General features: G+C 37.0%; 1 protein-coding gene across 13 annotated transcripts in view; it reads left to right on the top strand.

The window, feature by feature from the left end:
• elf1 (E74-like ETS transcription factor 1) overlaps window positions 1–11512 on the top strand; it is a 43650-nt gene extending 32138 nt beyond the window's left edge. For 5 of the 13 annotated variants that reach the window (XM_017474512.3, XM_017474510.3, XM_017474511.3 and 2 more), the window contains 8 exons: window positions 354–533; window positions 3593–3764; window positions 4023–4130; window positions 6092–6253; window positions 6603–6686; window positions 7182–7374; window positions 7469–7828; window positions 8564–11512. In XM_017474512.3, the coding sequence (XP_017330001.1) occupies window positions 354–533; window positions 3593–3764; window positions 4023–4130; window positions 6092–6253; window positions 6603–6686; window positions 7182–7374; window positions 7469–7828; window positions 8564–9134 (1830 nt within the window). In that variant the 3' untranslated portion in view covers window positions 9135–11512. The remainder of the gene's footprint in view (window positions 1–353; window positions 534–3592; window positions 3765–4022; window positions 4131–6091; window positions 6254–6602; window positions 6687–7181; window positions 7375–7468; window positions 7829–8563) is intronic. The other 8 variants (XM_047157082.2, XM_047157084.2, XM_017474518.3 and 5 more) reach the window with 4 other exon arrangements.
• Window positions 11513–14775: the final 3263 nt, after the last annotated feature.

The following is a 14775-nucleotide window of genomic DNA, read 5'->3' as shown; positions in this document are numbered from 1 at the left end:
TCTGTTGCAGTCATTTGTTTTATTTACAACCCAAATTCCAAAAAAGTTGGGATGCTGTGTAAAATGAAAATAAAAACAGAATACAATGATCTGCAAATCTCATAAACCCATATGTTATTCACAATAAAACATAGAAAACATCAAAATGTTTAAACTGAGTAAATGTACCATTTTAAGAAAAAAAAAAAAGGTAATTTTGAATTTGATGGCTACAAAAAGTCTCAAAAAATTTGGGACGGGGCAACAAAAAGCTGGACAAGTAAGTATTACTAAAAAGGAGCACAGAAACACAGGAGGCCGTTGTCAGGTGGTCAAATGAATTTTTCTTTTCTTTTGTTTTCTTTGGTGTTCAGAGGGTGGGAGTGTGTGTGAATGCGCGTGCTTGCATGCAGGCAGGAGTTGCAGGATTTTGCCGCAGTCGCGCCGGTGCTTCCCGGATAAATGAGGGCTCTTTTGGGCCGTCAGGTAACGCCGCACGCGCAGTCAGGGAATGGTGGCCTCGCCTGGATTCCAATCTTCTGAAAACATGCAAGGTACAGGGGTGAAAATCAATATTGTATGCCCGTGATCTTCAGGCCCTCAGGCATTAAAAACAGGCATGATTCTGTAATAGAAATCACTGCATGGGCTCAGAAACACCTCCAGAACTCATTGTCATTGTGAGCAGAGTTTGCTGTGCCATCCATAAATGCTGGTTAACGTTCTATCATACAAATAAAAAGCCATATGTGAACATGATACAGAAACGCTACCGTCTTCTCTGGGCCAAAGCTCATTTAAAATGGACTGAGTGGAAAACCGTTCTGTGTTCAGACGAATTGAATTTTGAAATTCTTTTTGGAAACCATGCCTTTTGTTGCCCCGTCACAACATTATTGAGACGTGTTGCGGCCATCAAATTCAAAATTACCTTAAAATGGTACATTTCCTCAGTTTAAACATTTGATATGTTTTCTCTGTTCTATTGTGAATAACATATGGGTTTATGAGATTTGCAAATCATTGCATTCTGTTTTTATTTACATTTTAGACAGCGTCCCAACTTCTTTGGAATTCGGGTTGTAGGTCTTTCAGAGAAATAATATAAAGTCACTGTCTCTGTTCCCACTACAGTTTGATTAAGAGCTTTAGCAGGGCATATATGCACACACACATTTATATACAAACACACACACAATGCTGCATACTGAAATTGAGAGAAATTGCAGCAGAATGATGGCTGATTTGTCCCACTTGAGTTTGTCAACTCTATAGCTCAAAAAGGATAGGACATTCAGAGAAAATACATGAAACAGAGTAAAAGAAAGAAAGACCATTCATGATTTTATGTCTTGTATTATCTGTTAAAAAAAAGCCTACAATGCATGGCATGCAATTTCTTATAGTTATATCATTTTTTTTCTAGCACAAAATATTTCCCCCCTGCACTGGGTTGCTGTGCACCACTCACACAGGAATGCGCCAGTGGAGCTGATATTCTCATTATTCCATTCCAACTGATATAAAACAAGGTCACATCTACCTACTGAATGATATAATATTGTGCAGTACCATGACTGAGCCTGAATTATGACTATAATTTTGATGTTCAATGACATTCATGCTCAAAATACATTCTATGAGATGTTAAGTATAATACATAAAGTTTTCAGAGAAACAGGATGTTTCTGACAAATGTCCTTCATCAAATATACAAACAAAATGTTTCTGAGGCTGCATGAGTTGAAAGCATTAGATATTTGAAATGGTTGATGAAAACATCACATTCCATCCCATTCCACACCGATCAGCCATAATATTAAAACCACTTTGCCTAATATTGTGTAGGTCCTGCTTTTGTCACAAAAACAGTTCTGACCCATCAAGGCATGGATTCCACAAGACTTCTGAAGGTATGCTGTTGTATCTAGCATCAAGATGTTAACAGAAGATCCTTTAAGTCCTGAAAGTTGTGAGGTGGGGCCTCCACAGACTTTTTTGTCCAGCACATCCCACAGATGCTCGGATTGAGAGCTAGGGAATTTGGAAGCCAAGTCCACACCTTGAACTCTGTCATGTTCCTCAAACCATTCCTGAACAATTTTTGCAGTGTGGCAGGGTGCATTATCCTGCTGAAAGAGGCCATTAGAGAATACCGTTGCCATGAAGGGGTGTACTTCATCTGCAACAATGTTTAGGTAGGTGGTATGTGTCAAAGTAATCCATATGAATGCCTGGACCCAAGGTTTCCCAACAGAACATTGCGCAGAGCATCACACTTCTCTGCCAGCTTGCCTTCTTCCCATAGTGCATCTCCATACCCACTGCTGAAAACTAGAATCATCAATGTTCCATTACTTTGGATATGCCAAAAACGAAAGGGGGGTTGTCCTAGAGGACAGATATCCAGTTTGCAAAAAAAACAACAACAACAAACTAAATAAACAAACAAAAAAAATCCTTCCATGCAGATCAAGGAGATATGTCCTGCTTATAACTTTAATCCCTAACGGAAAAACATGTGAACCATGAGCACCGTTTCCATCCCATGTGTTCAAGAGAACAAAATCGTCACTTACGGGGAAACTGGCACAAAGCATCAATACAAATAGAAATTGCTGAAACTGGGGAAGTCACTGTATCTCTTTTTTTCCAATATAATAAATGACTTGCACTTCAGAGCACACAGATGAAATGCTATCACAAACCTCATGGTATCTTGCAATAGGAGGAGATTAGGAAAGGGAAAGGAATTTGGGAAAGGAATCGTGTGAGACAGTTTTGGGGGTAATTATACTAAATTATTTCTATGACAGACTTTGGCTGTGCAACAACATTAGTCCAGTTATGCGACCCACCGCGCCTCAGCCACATACCACGTAACCCAAAAGACCTGCTATTTTGAGACGATGATGATGATCTTGTTACAGTGGCACCTGTCAAGGGGTGGATTATATTAGGCAGCAGTTATTCACTTCACCTGTCAGTGGTTTAAATATTGTGTTGATCGATGTGTGTGTGTGCGCGTGCATGCGTGAGAGCTGTAAAAAAGTATTTGCCCTAATCCTGATTTTGTCTGTTTTTGTCACATACCCAGTAGTTTTAGATCTTCAAATGAAATACAACATAAACCAAAGGCAACCTTTGTTTTATGTTGCTGTATTGTGTGTGAACACACAATATAGTTTTTATTTATTTATTTTTATTGAGGCAAAAAAAGTTATCCAACACAATTTAAAAACTGCATTTTGTGTTTACTCAGGTTGCCTTTGTTTTATCTTAGGTTTTCTTTTCATTTATGAAACAATTCAGTATGAGATATACACAAAAACAGAAGAAATCAGGATGGGGCAAATTCTTTTTCACAGAACTGTATGTATAGGCTCGTATGTATACTTATATATACACTTTATATATATATATATATATATATATATATATATATATATATATATATATATATATATATTCTTATATATACCTATGTTTTAACATGAATATACATGAATATACTTATATATACTTATGCTTTAACATGAGTATATTTGCACTGTTTATTTGGTAATTATAGATTAATAGATTAATGGCATTGCTCTGGGTGTGTGTTTTGCAGCTCGATGACCCATCTGTGTTTCCAGCGGTGATCGTGGAGCAGGTGCCAGCTGCTGACCTCATGCAAGTGTACTCAGGGTTGGAGGCTGATGAGGTCACCAATGGTATCATGGTAGACACCATGCAGGATGTAGTGGAGGAGAACATTATGGTGGGAGATGTAGGGCTGTCTGGTGAGTCTGACATGTTATCTGATCGTCATAACAAATCATTTCAGCTGGAATTGTTTTTCATCTTGGTTATGATTAGTGTTGGGGTAGAATTAACTACATAACGACCCAATATCTTTTTTATATCACAATATGTGATATTTTCAATTTTTTGATCAAAAATAATTTTGTTATGTTGTGGCCTTAGATTTGGTTAGGATCATCCTGTATAATAAAATTCAGATTTAGCTCTAATGTAAACTCCTATTTCATTGGCTATAGTAGAGACTCCAGTCTCTGGAGGAGAAGATAATGTAGAGACCATTGAGGCAGCTGAGGCTTTGCTGAATATGGAGTCTCCCAATAACATCCTGGATGAGAAACGCATGAGTATGACATGATATATTTTCTGTTGGTCTAAGCATGTGTATTTTGATATGTTAGAGTTTCTTGAATCCACAGCACATTAAATTCTCATGAATAATATTTAATTAACGTAAAATATTTCAAGAGCCTATTTTTTCCCTAAAGAATGCTCTTTAGTTTGTGAAAATGTTAGGGCTGCACAATTAATTGAATATTGATCTCGGTTACGATTTCGACTGCCCACGATTACATGAACATGAGCGATATTGACGTTTAAAGTTTGCCCCGCGCTCATAGAAAACTCCACTGCAGATCAAATCAAGAACTTCCTAAACTTACAGCCAACTTATGACATAAAATACGCCACTAAAACCCCACTCATGATTTTTTAAATGTTTTTACGTGTATTGAGAAAGGCGGTTGATACCTGTCACGTAATGAAGGTTTAGATTGGATGCAAGTGCAGATAAGAGCTTTATTGAAGAGAGACAGACAAATCCAAAGCGTGAGACAATAGAGTGGTCAAAAACGGGCAAAAGGTCAGGCGATCAGCAAACGGGCCTAAACAAGGCTAAACAAGAATCAAACAATGAGTTTGAGAACAGGATCAAAACTATGAGATGTAAAACTATGAACAAATGCTTGGTACACAGAAAACTCACGCATTACTTTGCGTCAAACAATGAGACACGAGGGGTTTAAATAACAAACGTAATTAAGGGGGAACACAAAACAGCTGAGACTAATGATGACACATAAGGAAGCAACCAATGACAATACACTGATGGAGACAGGACAGAAATCATAACAAATGCACATGTAGAAAGTAAACAAAGTCAATATCACTAAAAAACCCGGAGCACGCTGCGTGCTCCAGCGCTTGCGCAAGGGGAAATCATGATACTAACATGTTGCTAAATAGGACTACAGACGTTGTCGGGGACATTAAACAACATCATGCCGAACAAGAAAAAACTTTGCAGATAAACTGGTTCAGGTATGCTATGCACAATTCCCAAAAACAAAATGTGGATGAAGATTCATCCACAGAGTAAATCCGTATTATGGAAATCACGTTTGTAAAACTAGTCGGAAGCTTGGTGACTGTGACGTTGAAGTCGAGCGACCGTGGTGTAGTTCGTTTATAGCATATGGTTAGCTTTTTATTTCTGGTGATTGTATTTAGGCTTCAAACTTCATAAAAATTGTGTCAATTTGTGAAAATTATCTTGATGGACAAAACATGTTAATATTGTAAAGTTTTGTTTATCACATAACTTATTTTGTTTGCAATTATCCAAAAGCCTATGAGAAAATCCTATTGGGTTTTTGTTGAGGAAACCGGTGTGATGCTAACTTCCAGGTTTCGGTATCAAATGACGTCATCCCTGTGCCACTCTATTGGGTGATTTGGCTGCATCTCTCCTCATGCAAACACTGTTATTGCCTTTTCTGCATTGGCATAAATTGTTTCATTTGGTTGCATATTGTTATATTTGATGTATATCTTCATTTGGTTCATGGCATTTTTATTTTTACTTATCCTATATTTTGGGTACAATTTTATTTATATTTTGCCTCTATGAGATGATGCACTTTTAAGGACCAGTCTAATTTGTTGCAAAGATTTGTAGATTAGCAGGAATGTAGCACAACATGGAGGTGAATGCAGTGGTTTGTTTATTTAAATGAGAAAGTGAAATAAAAATATGTTGTCCCTAAAATCAAAGAATAATCGTGATAAATAATCGTGATCTCAATATTGATCAAAATAAACGTGATTATCATTTTGGACATAATCGTGCAGCCCTAGAAAATGTAAGGATATAGTATCATAAATTTTGGTTGTTTGTGTTTTTGTAAGGAAGCTAATAATGTTAATTCTTCTTTAATATATAATAATTACATATCAGAGCTTGGTTTGCATTTTTGGATACCTAATTTAGATTTTTGCTTACACACTGGTCTTACTTGGTAATGTGTAGTTCACACATATGGATCTCTGCTGGATCCAGACCTGACCTACATATCTTTGCGGCCGGAGCAACTTAATGCTGACTGCATAGATGTCTCTCTGGATGAAGAAACATCATCTATGGATGAAATTCCTCAGAAGAGTCCATCCAAACCACCTAGGAAAAATAAAGGTACTACAACAGCACATACTTTCCAGTAGGTGGTGTTGTAAATCCATACTCTAATTTGTATTTTTGCAATAGAACACACAAATAAGAAGATATAATTTTACAAATAAAGTAAACAGCTTCTATTGGTTAATAGTTGATCAATTTAGCTACATTTGTCTGGTGCAGGAAATCCCTGCTGAAGTATTAGGTGTGTGTGAGACAGGTTCATGAAAGTTTTTATATTAAGATAAAAACAGTATTGTGAGAATTAGAGAGATAGATTAAGAATTAAGATTAATAAAGAGATTTATAATATAATTTTATGATTAATAAAGCAAGAGATTAATCATTTTTATTTCACTTTTTGCAGTGCGCAAACCTAGGGTCGTGCGCCCTTGTTCCCCCATCACCAATCCCTCTCTCCCACTGAAGAAAAAGAGTAAAGAAGGAAAAGGTAAATCCTGCTGCAGAGGTGGAGACATGCATATACAAAAGTTAGTCTTCCTTGCCTCATTGTCCTCAGTGTCTCTGATGTTGTCACCTATCCATTCTTGAGGGATTGAATCATGGCTGCTTAACTGATGAAGTGTACTTAAAATGCTCTGTTTCTGAGTGAAATGAAAGTCATAGTGGGCAAGAGGGTATGATGATGTCATCCCCTTGTGGCTTCTTACTCTTCTACACTACTCCTCTGGGTTGCAGTTTTGTGCTGCTTCTGGCCAAAGCACCTGACAAACAAGAATAATCTCCTGCCTGACCCTTCAAATTAATTCTAGGCCTAGTTCAGGGCCAGAGTACAATTGATTTATTAAGGTTATGAGCAGAAATACTATAATTTCACCTCTAATTCCATTTTTAAAATATAACCCAAGGAGTACAAAATGAAATATGCAAATGTATAGTAGTTTGAATAGTCCTTTTTTAAATTTTCATCTTTCTCTTAACGTAGGTAACACAATTTATCTGTGGGAGTTTTTGCTGGCTTTGCTGCAAGACAAAAACACATGTCCCAAATACATCAAGTGGACACAGAGAGAGAAGGGTATCTTTAAGCTAGTGGACTCCAAGGCTGTATCCAAGCTGTGGGGAAAGCACAAGAACAAGCCTGATATGAACTATGAGACCATGGGAAGGGCTCTCAGGTAACTGCTGTAGCAACCCAATCAAAAGCAAATGTGAAAAAATGTCCTATGTTTCATGGTCTCTTTTCTCTCCCTTGTCATTTTGTCTTCTTAGGTATTACTACCAGAGGGGCATTCTTGCCAAAGTTGAAGGTCAGAGGCTTGTGTACCAGTTTAAGGAGATGCCTACAGACTTGGTGGTGATTGATGAAGATGATGGGCAGTGTGGAGACTCCAGCCCTGGTTTTGGCAGTCAGCGCTCCAACTGCCACAGTCGTGTCATGAGCCGTGGAGCATTGCGTGCCCAGGGCAAAGGGTCAGGCCACGCACAAACTAAGGCAGTGAAGAAGGAGCCAGGTGCCAGTGTGCTCTACCAGAATGCCAAATGTAAACAAAGTGAGCAGCTTCTGCAGACTGTACATGTGCTGCAGCCAAACCAGGGGGCTGCTGTTCCTGCTCCTGCACACACACTGAGGTGAGTAAAGCAGATGTGAGCAAAATATCTGGGTTTCTATTAACTTGTGTATTGGAATAAAAAAAGGGCAAAATATTGCTGAACTGAGAGTCTTAAATGAAAAGGCAAAATGATTATATATTTTACAAACTGTTAGTAAATATGCCTAATATTGTAAATATCTGCATGTGGCAAGTACTATGCTCTAGAAATGTAAAACTGCTAAATGATGAATAGAATGGATTGAATAGTAAGTGGTATGATACGTTATGTAGTGAGAAGACATGGTGGCTCCTGGGAGGCCATAAGACTTCCATTCCTGCTTAAACTGATAATCTTACCTGGATAAACTGTCACTTCCTACCAATCTCAAGACTCCTATACATAATATGATCATACTGAACACTCTACCCTTTTCAGTATGTGTAGTACTCTTTACCTTTTCAGTATATGAGTAATACTGTAATAATCCTACTACCTGGGGTCTCCCAGAAGAGGATGGAATCCCTTTTCAAGTCAGGGTGTCTTCCTTGTGTTGTCTTGCCATTATTGCCCTTGGTTTGTTCTCTGGGGATCTGGATTTACATCCGGATTTCTGCAAATCTGCTTTGTGACATTGTCTATTAAAACACTATAAAAATTTAATTGAATTAAAGTTGGGAAAGTACATTTTTGGGAACTTCACTAAATTTCAGATGATCTGTGTGTCTCTAATGACTCAGTTCCTGCTTACTTTACCTGTATCTGTCTTTACAGAGCCATTAACATGCCTGCCACTGTTCCCATGGTCCTTACATCCGGATCGCAAGGAGGAGCACCAGTCACACTGCAAACGGTGCCCCTATCTGTACTGGCCAACAGTGACTCTCTGAATGGTCTGACCCGTGTGGTTACACTCAATGCCAATGGGCAGCCTGTGGTAGCGCAGCAGCCTGGTACTGTCATTGCCACTGTGCTAAAGCCTGGAGAGCTTCAGAACTTGCAGGTAAAAGAGGAGATCCTGGAGCCACAGTTCCTGCAGTCGCTGGTCAATGGCAATCCATTCTACAAGGAGGAGACGGATGGGGAGTCATCTGAGCTTGGCCATAGGACTGTGATTGTTGGTGTTGCTAGCCAGGGCATGTGCCAGCTTACTAACGGACACTCAGAGGCAGGGGCAGAGCTGGCAAGCAGCCCCAGTGAAGGTCTAACCCCAGTGGAAGAGCTGGAGGTGAAGAGCGAAATTGCCGGAGCCAAAGAGTTGCTAGATTGCCCGCAAGTGCCTATTGCTGTGCAAATACCCACTTCCCAGTTCATCCAGGTAAAAACAGAGCTCTCTGAGACCTAAAAAATTAACCAAGGTCAGGAGACCACAGACTGTGCTTAAATAATTCAGTGATAGTCACCTGAGGACAATTGTTTACTCACAATATTGTAATATTGTGCCTAAATTTGAATATTAAGGGATATAAAGATCTACTGGCTGGCTCTGTGGCATCATCTTCAATCCAATATGCCATCCTGTAATCAGAGACCAGCCATTTATTGGACCAGGGATTGTTCTGCCATGTGCCAGTTTCTTATTATGTTTCATCTCCTTAGACTTACCTGCATTTTTTAATATGCTCCACCTAAAACAGAGCCAACAGCACATTGAAGTGTTGACACAGAGCTGCTATGGAACAAAAATAACCCAATATATCGTAGGTTCAAGAATATTTTCACTTAAAAGGGGTGAAGTGTTTGCCTGTGGTTTATTGATGTCCAGACTGAAAGAGTGCCTTCTGTAACTGGCACAAATGGTTGGAATTATTATTATTTCTTTTTATATCTTAGATTTGGTGTGAGAATATGCTGATGGAAAAATGTTGTTGTGGACTACAGACTTTGCCTATAAAACCACATGGCTGAGACCAGGTTATTTTCAAATTATATTCAAAGATTCCTAAAGGATTTGTCGTGCTACTGTGGAAATGGGCATTTCCTGTCATAAGAGAAAACTTAATTAGACCTTTATATATTTATTGAATACAGAGACAGTACAATGGCAAATTCCCTAATCATCTGCTACAGAAGCAGAGTATTTCTCCATTATTCCTTAATCAATTTTATATAAATCAAATGTCATATAAGACAGAATATACAGTATATAAATATATATGATATATAACTGAGTTTATGGCCACACATTTATTTATTTTGTGAATTTCTAAATTCTGTATAAAAGGTAATTTTTTAAAATTGTAATAAATATTTGGATTATGCAGTGTAATATATATATATATATATATATATATATATATATATATATATATATATATATATATATATATATATATATATATATATATACACACACACACACACATATAAAATATGTTATTTCAAGCTACATGTTAGTTTTATTGCAAGTTGTATATTTCAGTTCAAAGCCTTCCATGTCCTTGGCACCCTTTACATATTTTATGTATTTTCAATATAAGGGTAACATTTTTACATATATAGAGCTTTATGAAATTGATCTCTGCCTTGGTATCTATTGTGATGTTTTTAAAGCCTTTATTTTTACAGACCTTATTTCTTTCTGTTTCTACTCTGACATACTCTTACTCCATCACAGTGAGGCAAAACAAAATGGCCCCATTTACACGTCATTATTGTAGACATCTTGAATATCAGGATTATATGCAGAGGATATTGTGTAATATATATATATATATATATATATATATATATATATATATATATATATATATATATATATATATATATATATATATATATATATATATATAAAATGCACCCATGATGCATTTGCATCAGTTTTTGTTCCACTTCTTGAGGTGATACGCATGTTCTGACACTGGCAATTTTAAAACATGTTAGCAAAAAGAAATTGGAAAAAATACAACTATCATTCAAAAAATAACTAAAATCAGCTGATCTGCATATTAACTCACAATACAGCTATCAGGCTTCAGTCCGGCAAACCAGAGATCCAAGGTTAAATACTTGGGATTAAGATCTTATCAGGACACAATGCAGACACACAATGCTCAGGGTAAAAGGTAAAAGGGCTCAATCATTCTCCTCCTTCTTGAAAATATCTTCAATGCATTTAAAAAAAAAAAACATATTATTGGGTTTTAGACCTAGTTCTGTGCCTTTTTATATGAGTTAAATATATTTATTCGTAGTCTTCTCACATCTAATGTAATTTTCTATCTATGGCATACTTTCTAAGTATACCATCTATAATCTCTGAGACAGTTGGTTTTAATAGCTGCCTCTCCCCTAGCAGATAGTGGGCATGTTGTAGCTATATTGATCCTGGACTCAATTTGTGCTAAATTAGTTGCAGTCAGGAGTGAGCACAGATTCAATGGTCTGAAATGCAGTAGCTGCACTGGGCATGGAGTCACAATGGTCTGACAATCAAGCTTACAAATTATGTGATGCTGATATGAAAATCATTGACATTCATGTGATGAAGAAATTATCTTACCTAGTACATTGTGCAATAAAGAAACAACTGCCTAAGAACTTGCTTTGGGGTAAATGTATACCAGCTCTCTGGGGTAAATGTATCCCTGCCTGTTTCTTAACCTCATCTGCTTTTGGGGGCTGTTTTCCATATGTTCGATGTAGTTTTGTTTTTATTTTTTATTTTATTTTATTTTATTTTTTTACAATAAAAAAGATACAATAAAAAAGTTTTTTATTTTATTTTTATTGCTTCAACAGAAACGTTTGAACTTCTGTCCACTACAGCTATGGCAAGTAAATAAATCCTTAGCTGTAAGGATCATCTGCAGAGATAACTGCAGACCCTGCAGGGGGATATGTTCGTTGTTGCATGCACAAGAAACAGGTTGTTCCTCTCTGTGTGTCCTTACATGTTTTATCTAGTAATGTGAATTAACACTAAACCTTCCTGTGAGGTCAGACCTACTCAGTGTTTACAAACATCGTGCTGAGAGTTGAATTTGTTGGAGGCTGTTCATTTTCCAGCCATATGTGCTCCAAATCATCTCATCTGTTCAAATAGAAAACTAAAGAGTGTTGAGATGGCTTCAGATAAAACTGCAATCTGTTAACATTACTGAGCAAAAGGAAGCTGACAAGAGCAATTGTTTGAAATTTCTTTATATGTTTATTAGATTTCATGCATGCTTTGATGATTTTTGTCTTTGAGAAGAATGCAAAAGACTTTGATAGGCAGCTCTAATCAGTAAATAACTAAATGTGTATATTAAGTATTGTGAGATGGTGTATAGCTTGTGTACAACCTTCATCGCTGCTGTAGGTGAGGGAAACCCAAATGCACAATTACTAATGAGCTGATGCAGGTGATAGGAAAAGGGCATCAATGAATTTGATTTAAGAACGTGCTAAATTAAACTAAATTAAACTATTGTGTTCACAAATGACCTGAAATATTCATCGAATTGTTTCCTATTTTTATATTTGCAACTCTGAAGGTGGCATGGTTTGTGATAGAAACATCACTGTGTATCTCAAATGGCAGGCTGTCTGAGGCAAATTCCAAGTGTCAAGTGTGTTTGTTTGTGTGTGTGTGTGTATTTGTGTGTGTGTGTGTGTGTGTGTGTGTGTGTGTGTGTGTGTGTGTGTGTGTGTGTGTATGTGTGTGTGTGTGTGTGTGTGTGTGTGTGTGTGTGTGTGTGTGTGTGATAATGGAGTCATCTGGCAGCTGGTCCATGTTGTAGCTCCCTGCCCTCAAGTATCCTATTCTTACACTTCTACAGAATACAAAGCACTCTCAATTCCACTGGCAAAACAAATCAATATGCAGAAAAAAAAACAATAACAGACAACACACACAACATAAGAAATCTAGAGGCAGGTAAAACCATAACCACATATAGATAAAAATAGCAACAAGGGGTGTTGCTTACATTTTATAACTACAAAACGATATAAGAATGAATTTCCACTTGCAAGTGCCATTGACACAGTTAAAATTAAAGTTACACAGTACACTTAATTAATCCATAATAGATCAGATGTATAACATCAGGAAATATTGCAATATGTGAAGTTTGACCTTACAGAAAAAGCAAGTCAGTGAATACACTTACATTTTTTTTTCTTTGATTCACTCTGAAAAAAAAAAAAATATATAATTGTACCTGAGGAACAGCAAAGAATAAGGATTTGGGTAGGCCTACACTTTATGGATCCTTTTGAAGCTTTATCTTGTCAGAGAAATAAAGCCAGCCTTGACATCTGCTGCAGGAATAGCTCAGTGCACCTTCAATTGTGTGTGTGTGAATGTGTGTGTGTGTGTGTGTGAGAGAGACAGAGAGAGAGAGAGAGAAATGTATACAGGACTGAGCACAGACCGCAGATATGGATGCTATAGTCAGATACTTAAAGGCGCAAAAAGGTAAACCCACAAGATTTCTTATGCTACCGGGAAATCGATTATTTTCTATATACACTTACCAGCTTGTGACAATCAACATTGTTGTTTGCACACTGTGCCAGATGATGGCAGTAGTGCTTCATCTCAGTACGGCACCATAAGTGTAGCAGTACAGGAGAACATACTATTTGGTAGGGTAGGGTAGTGCGCACTGCATACATGTACCGTACAGGTCTTGTGTCGAACTCCATTTCCCCGTCGGGATAGGTTTCCTCTAGCCACACCCCGCCCAAACCAAAAAAAAAAAAGCGCGCGTGCACAAACTCACCCCCAAAATGCTGTGCTCGTATTACTGAGGTACTATGTAAAGCCCTAAGACTCAAAACTAACGTTTAATGACTTTTATCTGTAGAACGTATTCCAGAAGTGAAAGGCATATTTCCCGACTATCTAGTTATATTTTGAAAATGGGGTAACAGAACACCTACTGTTATTTCTTTCCATATTTAATGTTATATTTGTGAGAGAGTTTTCATTTTGACACTTTTGAAAGAAATGTGGGCTCACTCATATAACTATAATTGTGTGATTTGGCTACAAGAGAGCTCTGTTGTCTACTTCAGTTCAGCTGTTTAGAGTAAACTAAATATGATGGTTTTCCGTCCCAACAAGCCACTTTCAGAGAAATGGAAGATTAAAAAAACAAACAAACAAATAAACAAAACACACACAACAGCATACAAGGTTTTAGCTTTTATCTTTGTCTTAACACCACCTCCATCATAGCACATTTGTCCATCATAGCAGGGGGAACACATCCTGACAGCTGGGAATGGTACAGTCAGATACTGTTCCCCCTGTGTTCAATAAGAAAGGAAGCTCACAAAAGTATTACATAGAAAACTTTAACGCCGTCCCCCATCAAAATTTGCAACTCATTTTCAAAATATTTTTGATCACACAGAGCACAGCTCAGAAATCCACCTGATCAGCCAACTATGACATTTTTTCCCCTTACTGACTATAGAGCACATAAAAATCCTGTAGATAAAAATGGGACTTGAGTTTGCCCCTCTACCAGCATCATTTTGTGAACTCTTTCCCGTCAACTGGAGTTATCCCAAGTGCTTTCAAGCTTATTATCAAGCCCTTGTTAAAAAAGAGTTGCATAGATTCAACTATAGTCAATCATTTTAGACCCATCTCAAATCTTCCCTTTTTAAGTAATATTTATAAGTTGAAAATTTAATTTAAATAATTAAATGAATAACTGCTACAGTACTGTGAAAAAAAAATACTTTTCTGATTTTGTGCATCTCATACTAAATAGCTTTAGATCTTCAAACAAAATACAACATAAAACAAAGGCAACCTGAGTAAACACATAATACAATTAAAAAAAAAAACTTTATTGAAGCAAAATAAATAAATAAATAAAAAAATTCAACACCTATCACCCATGTGAAAAAACAAATTGGCCCTTAAATGGAAAATATGGTTTTGCCACATTTAGCAACAATAATTGCAACCAAATGCTTTTGATAATTGGAGATCCAGCTCTCACGTACTTCTAAGACAAGGATTTACTCCTATGCTTTGCATC

This window comes from Ictalurus punctatus, chromosome 8, assembly GCF_001660625.3.
Source record: "Ictalurus punctatus breed USDA103 chromosome 8, Coco_2.0, whole genome shotgun sequence".
NCBI classification, from domain to species: Eukaryota; Metazoa; Chordata; class Actinopteri; order Siluriformes; family Ictaluridae; genus Ictalurus; species Ictalurus punctatus.
This window is presented reverse-complemented; position numbering and strand designations above follow the sequence as displayed.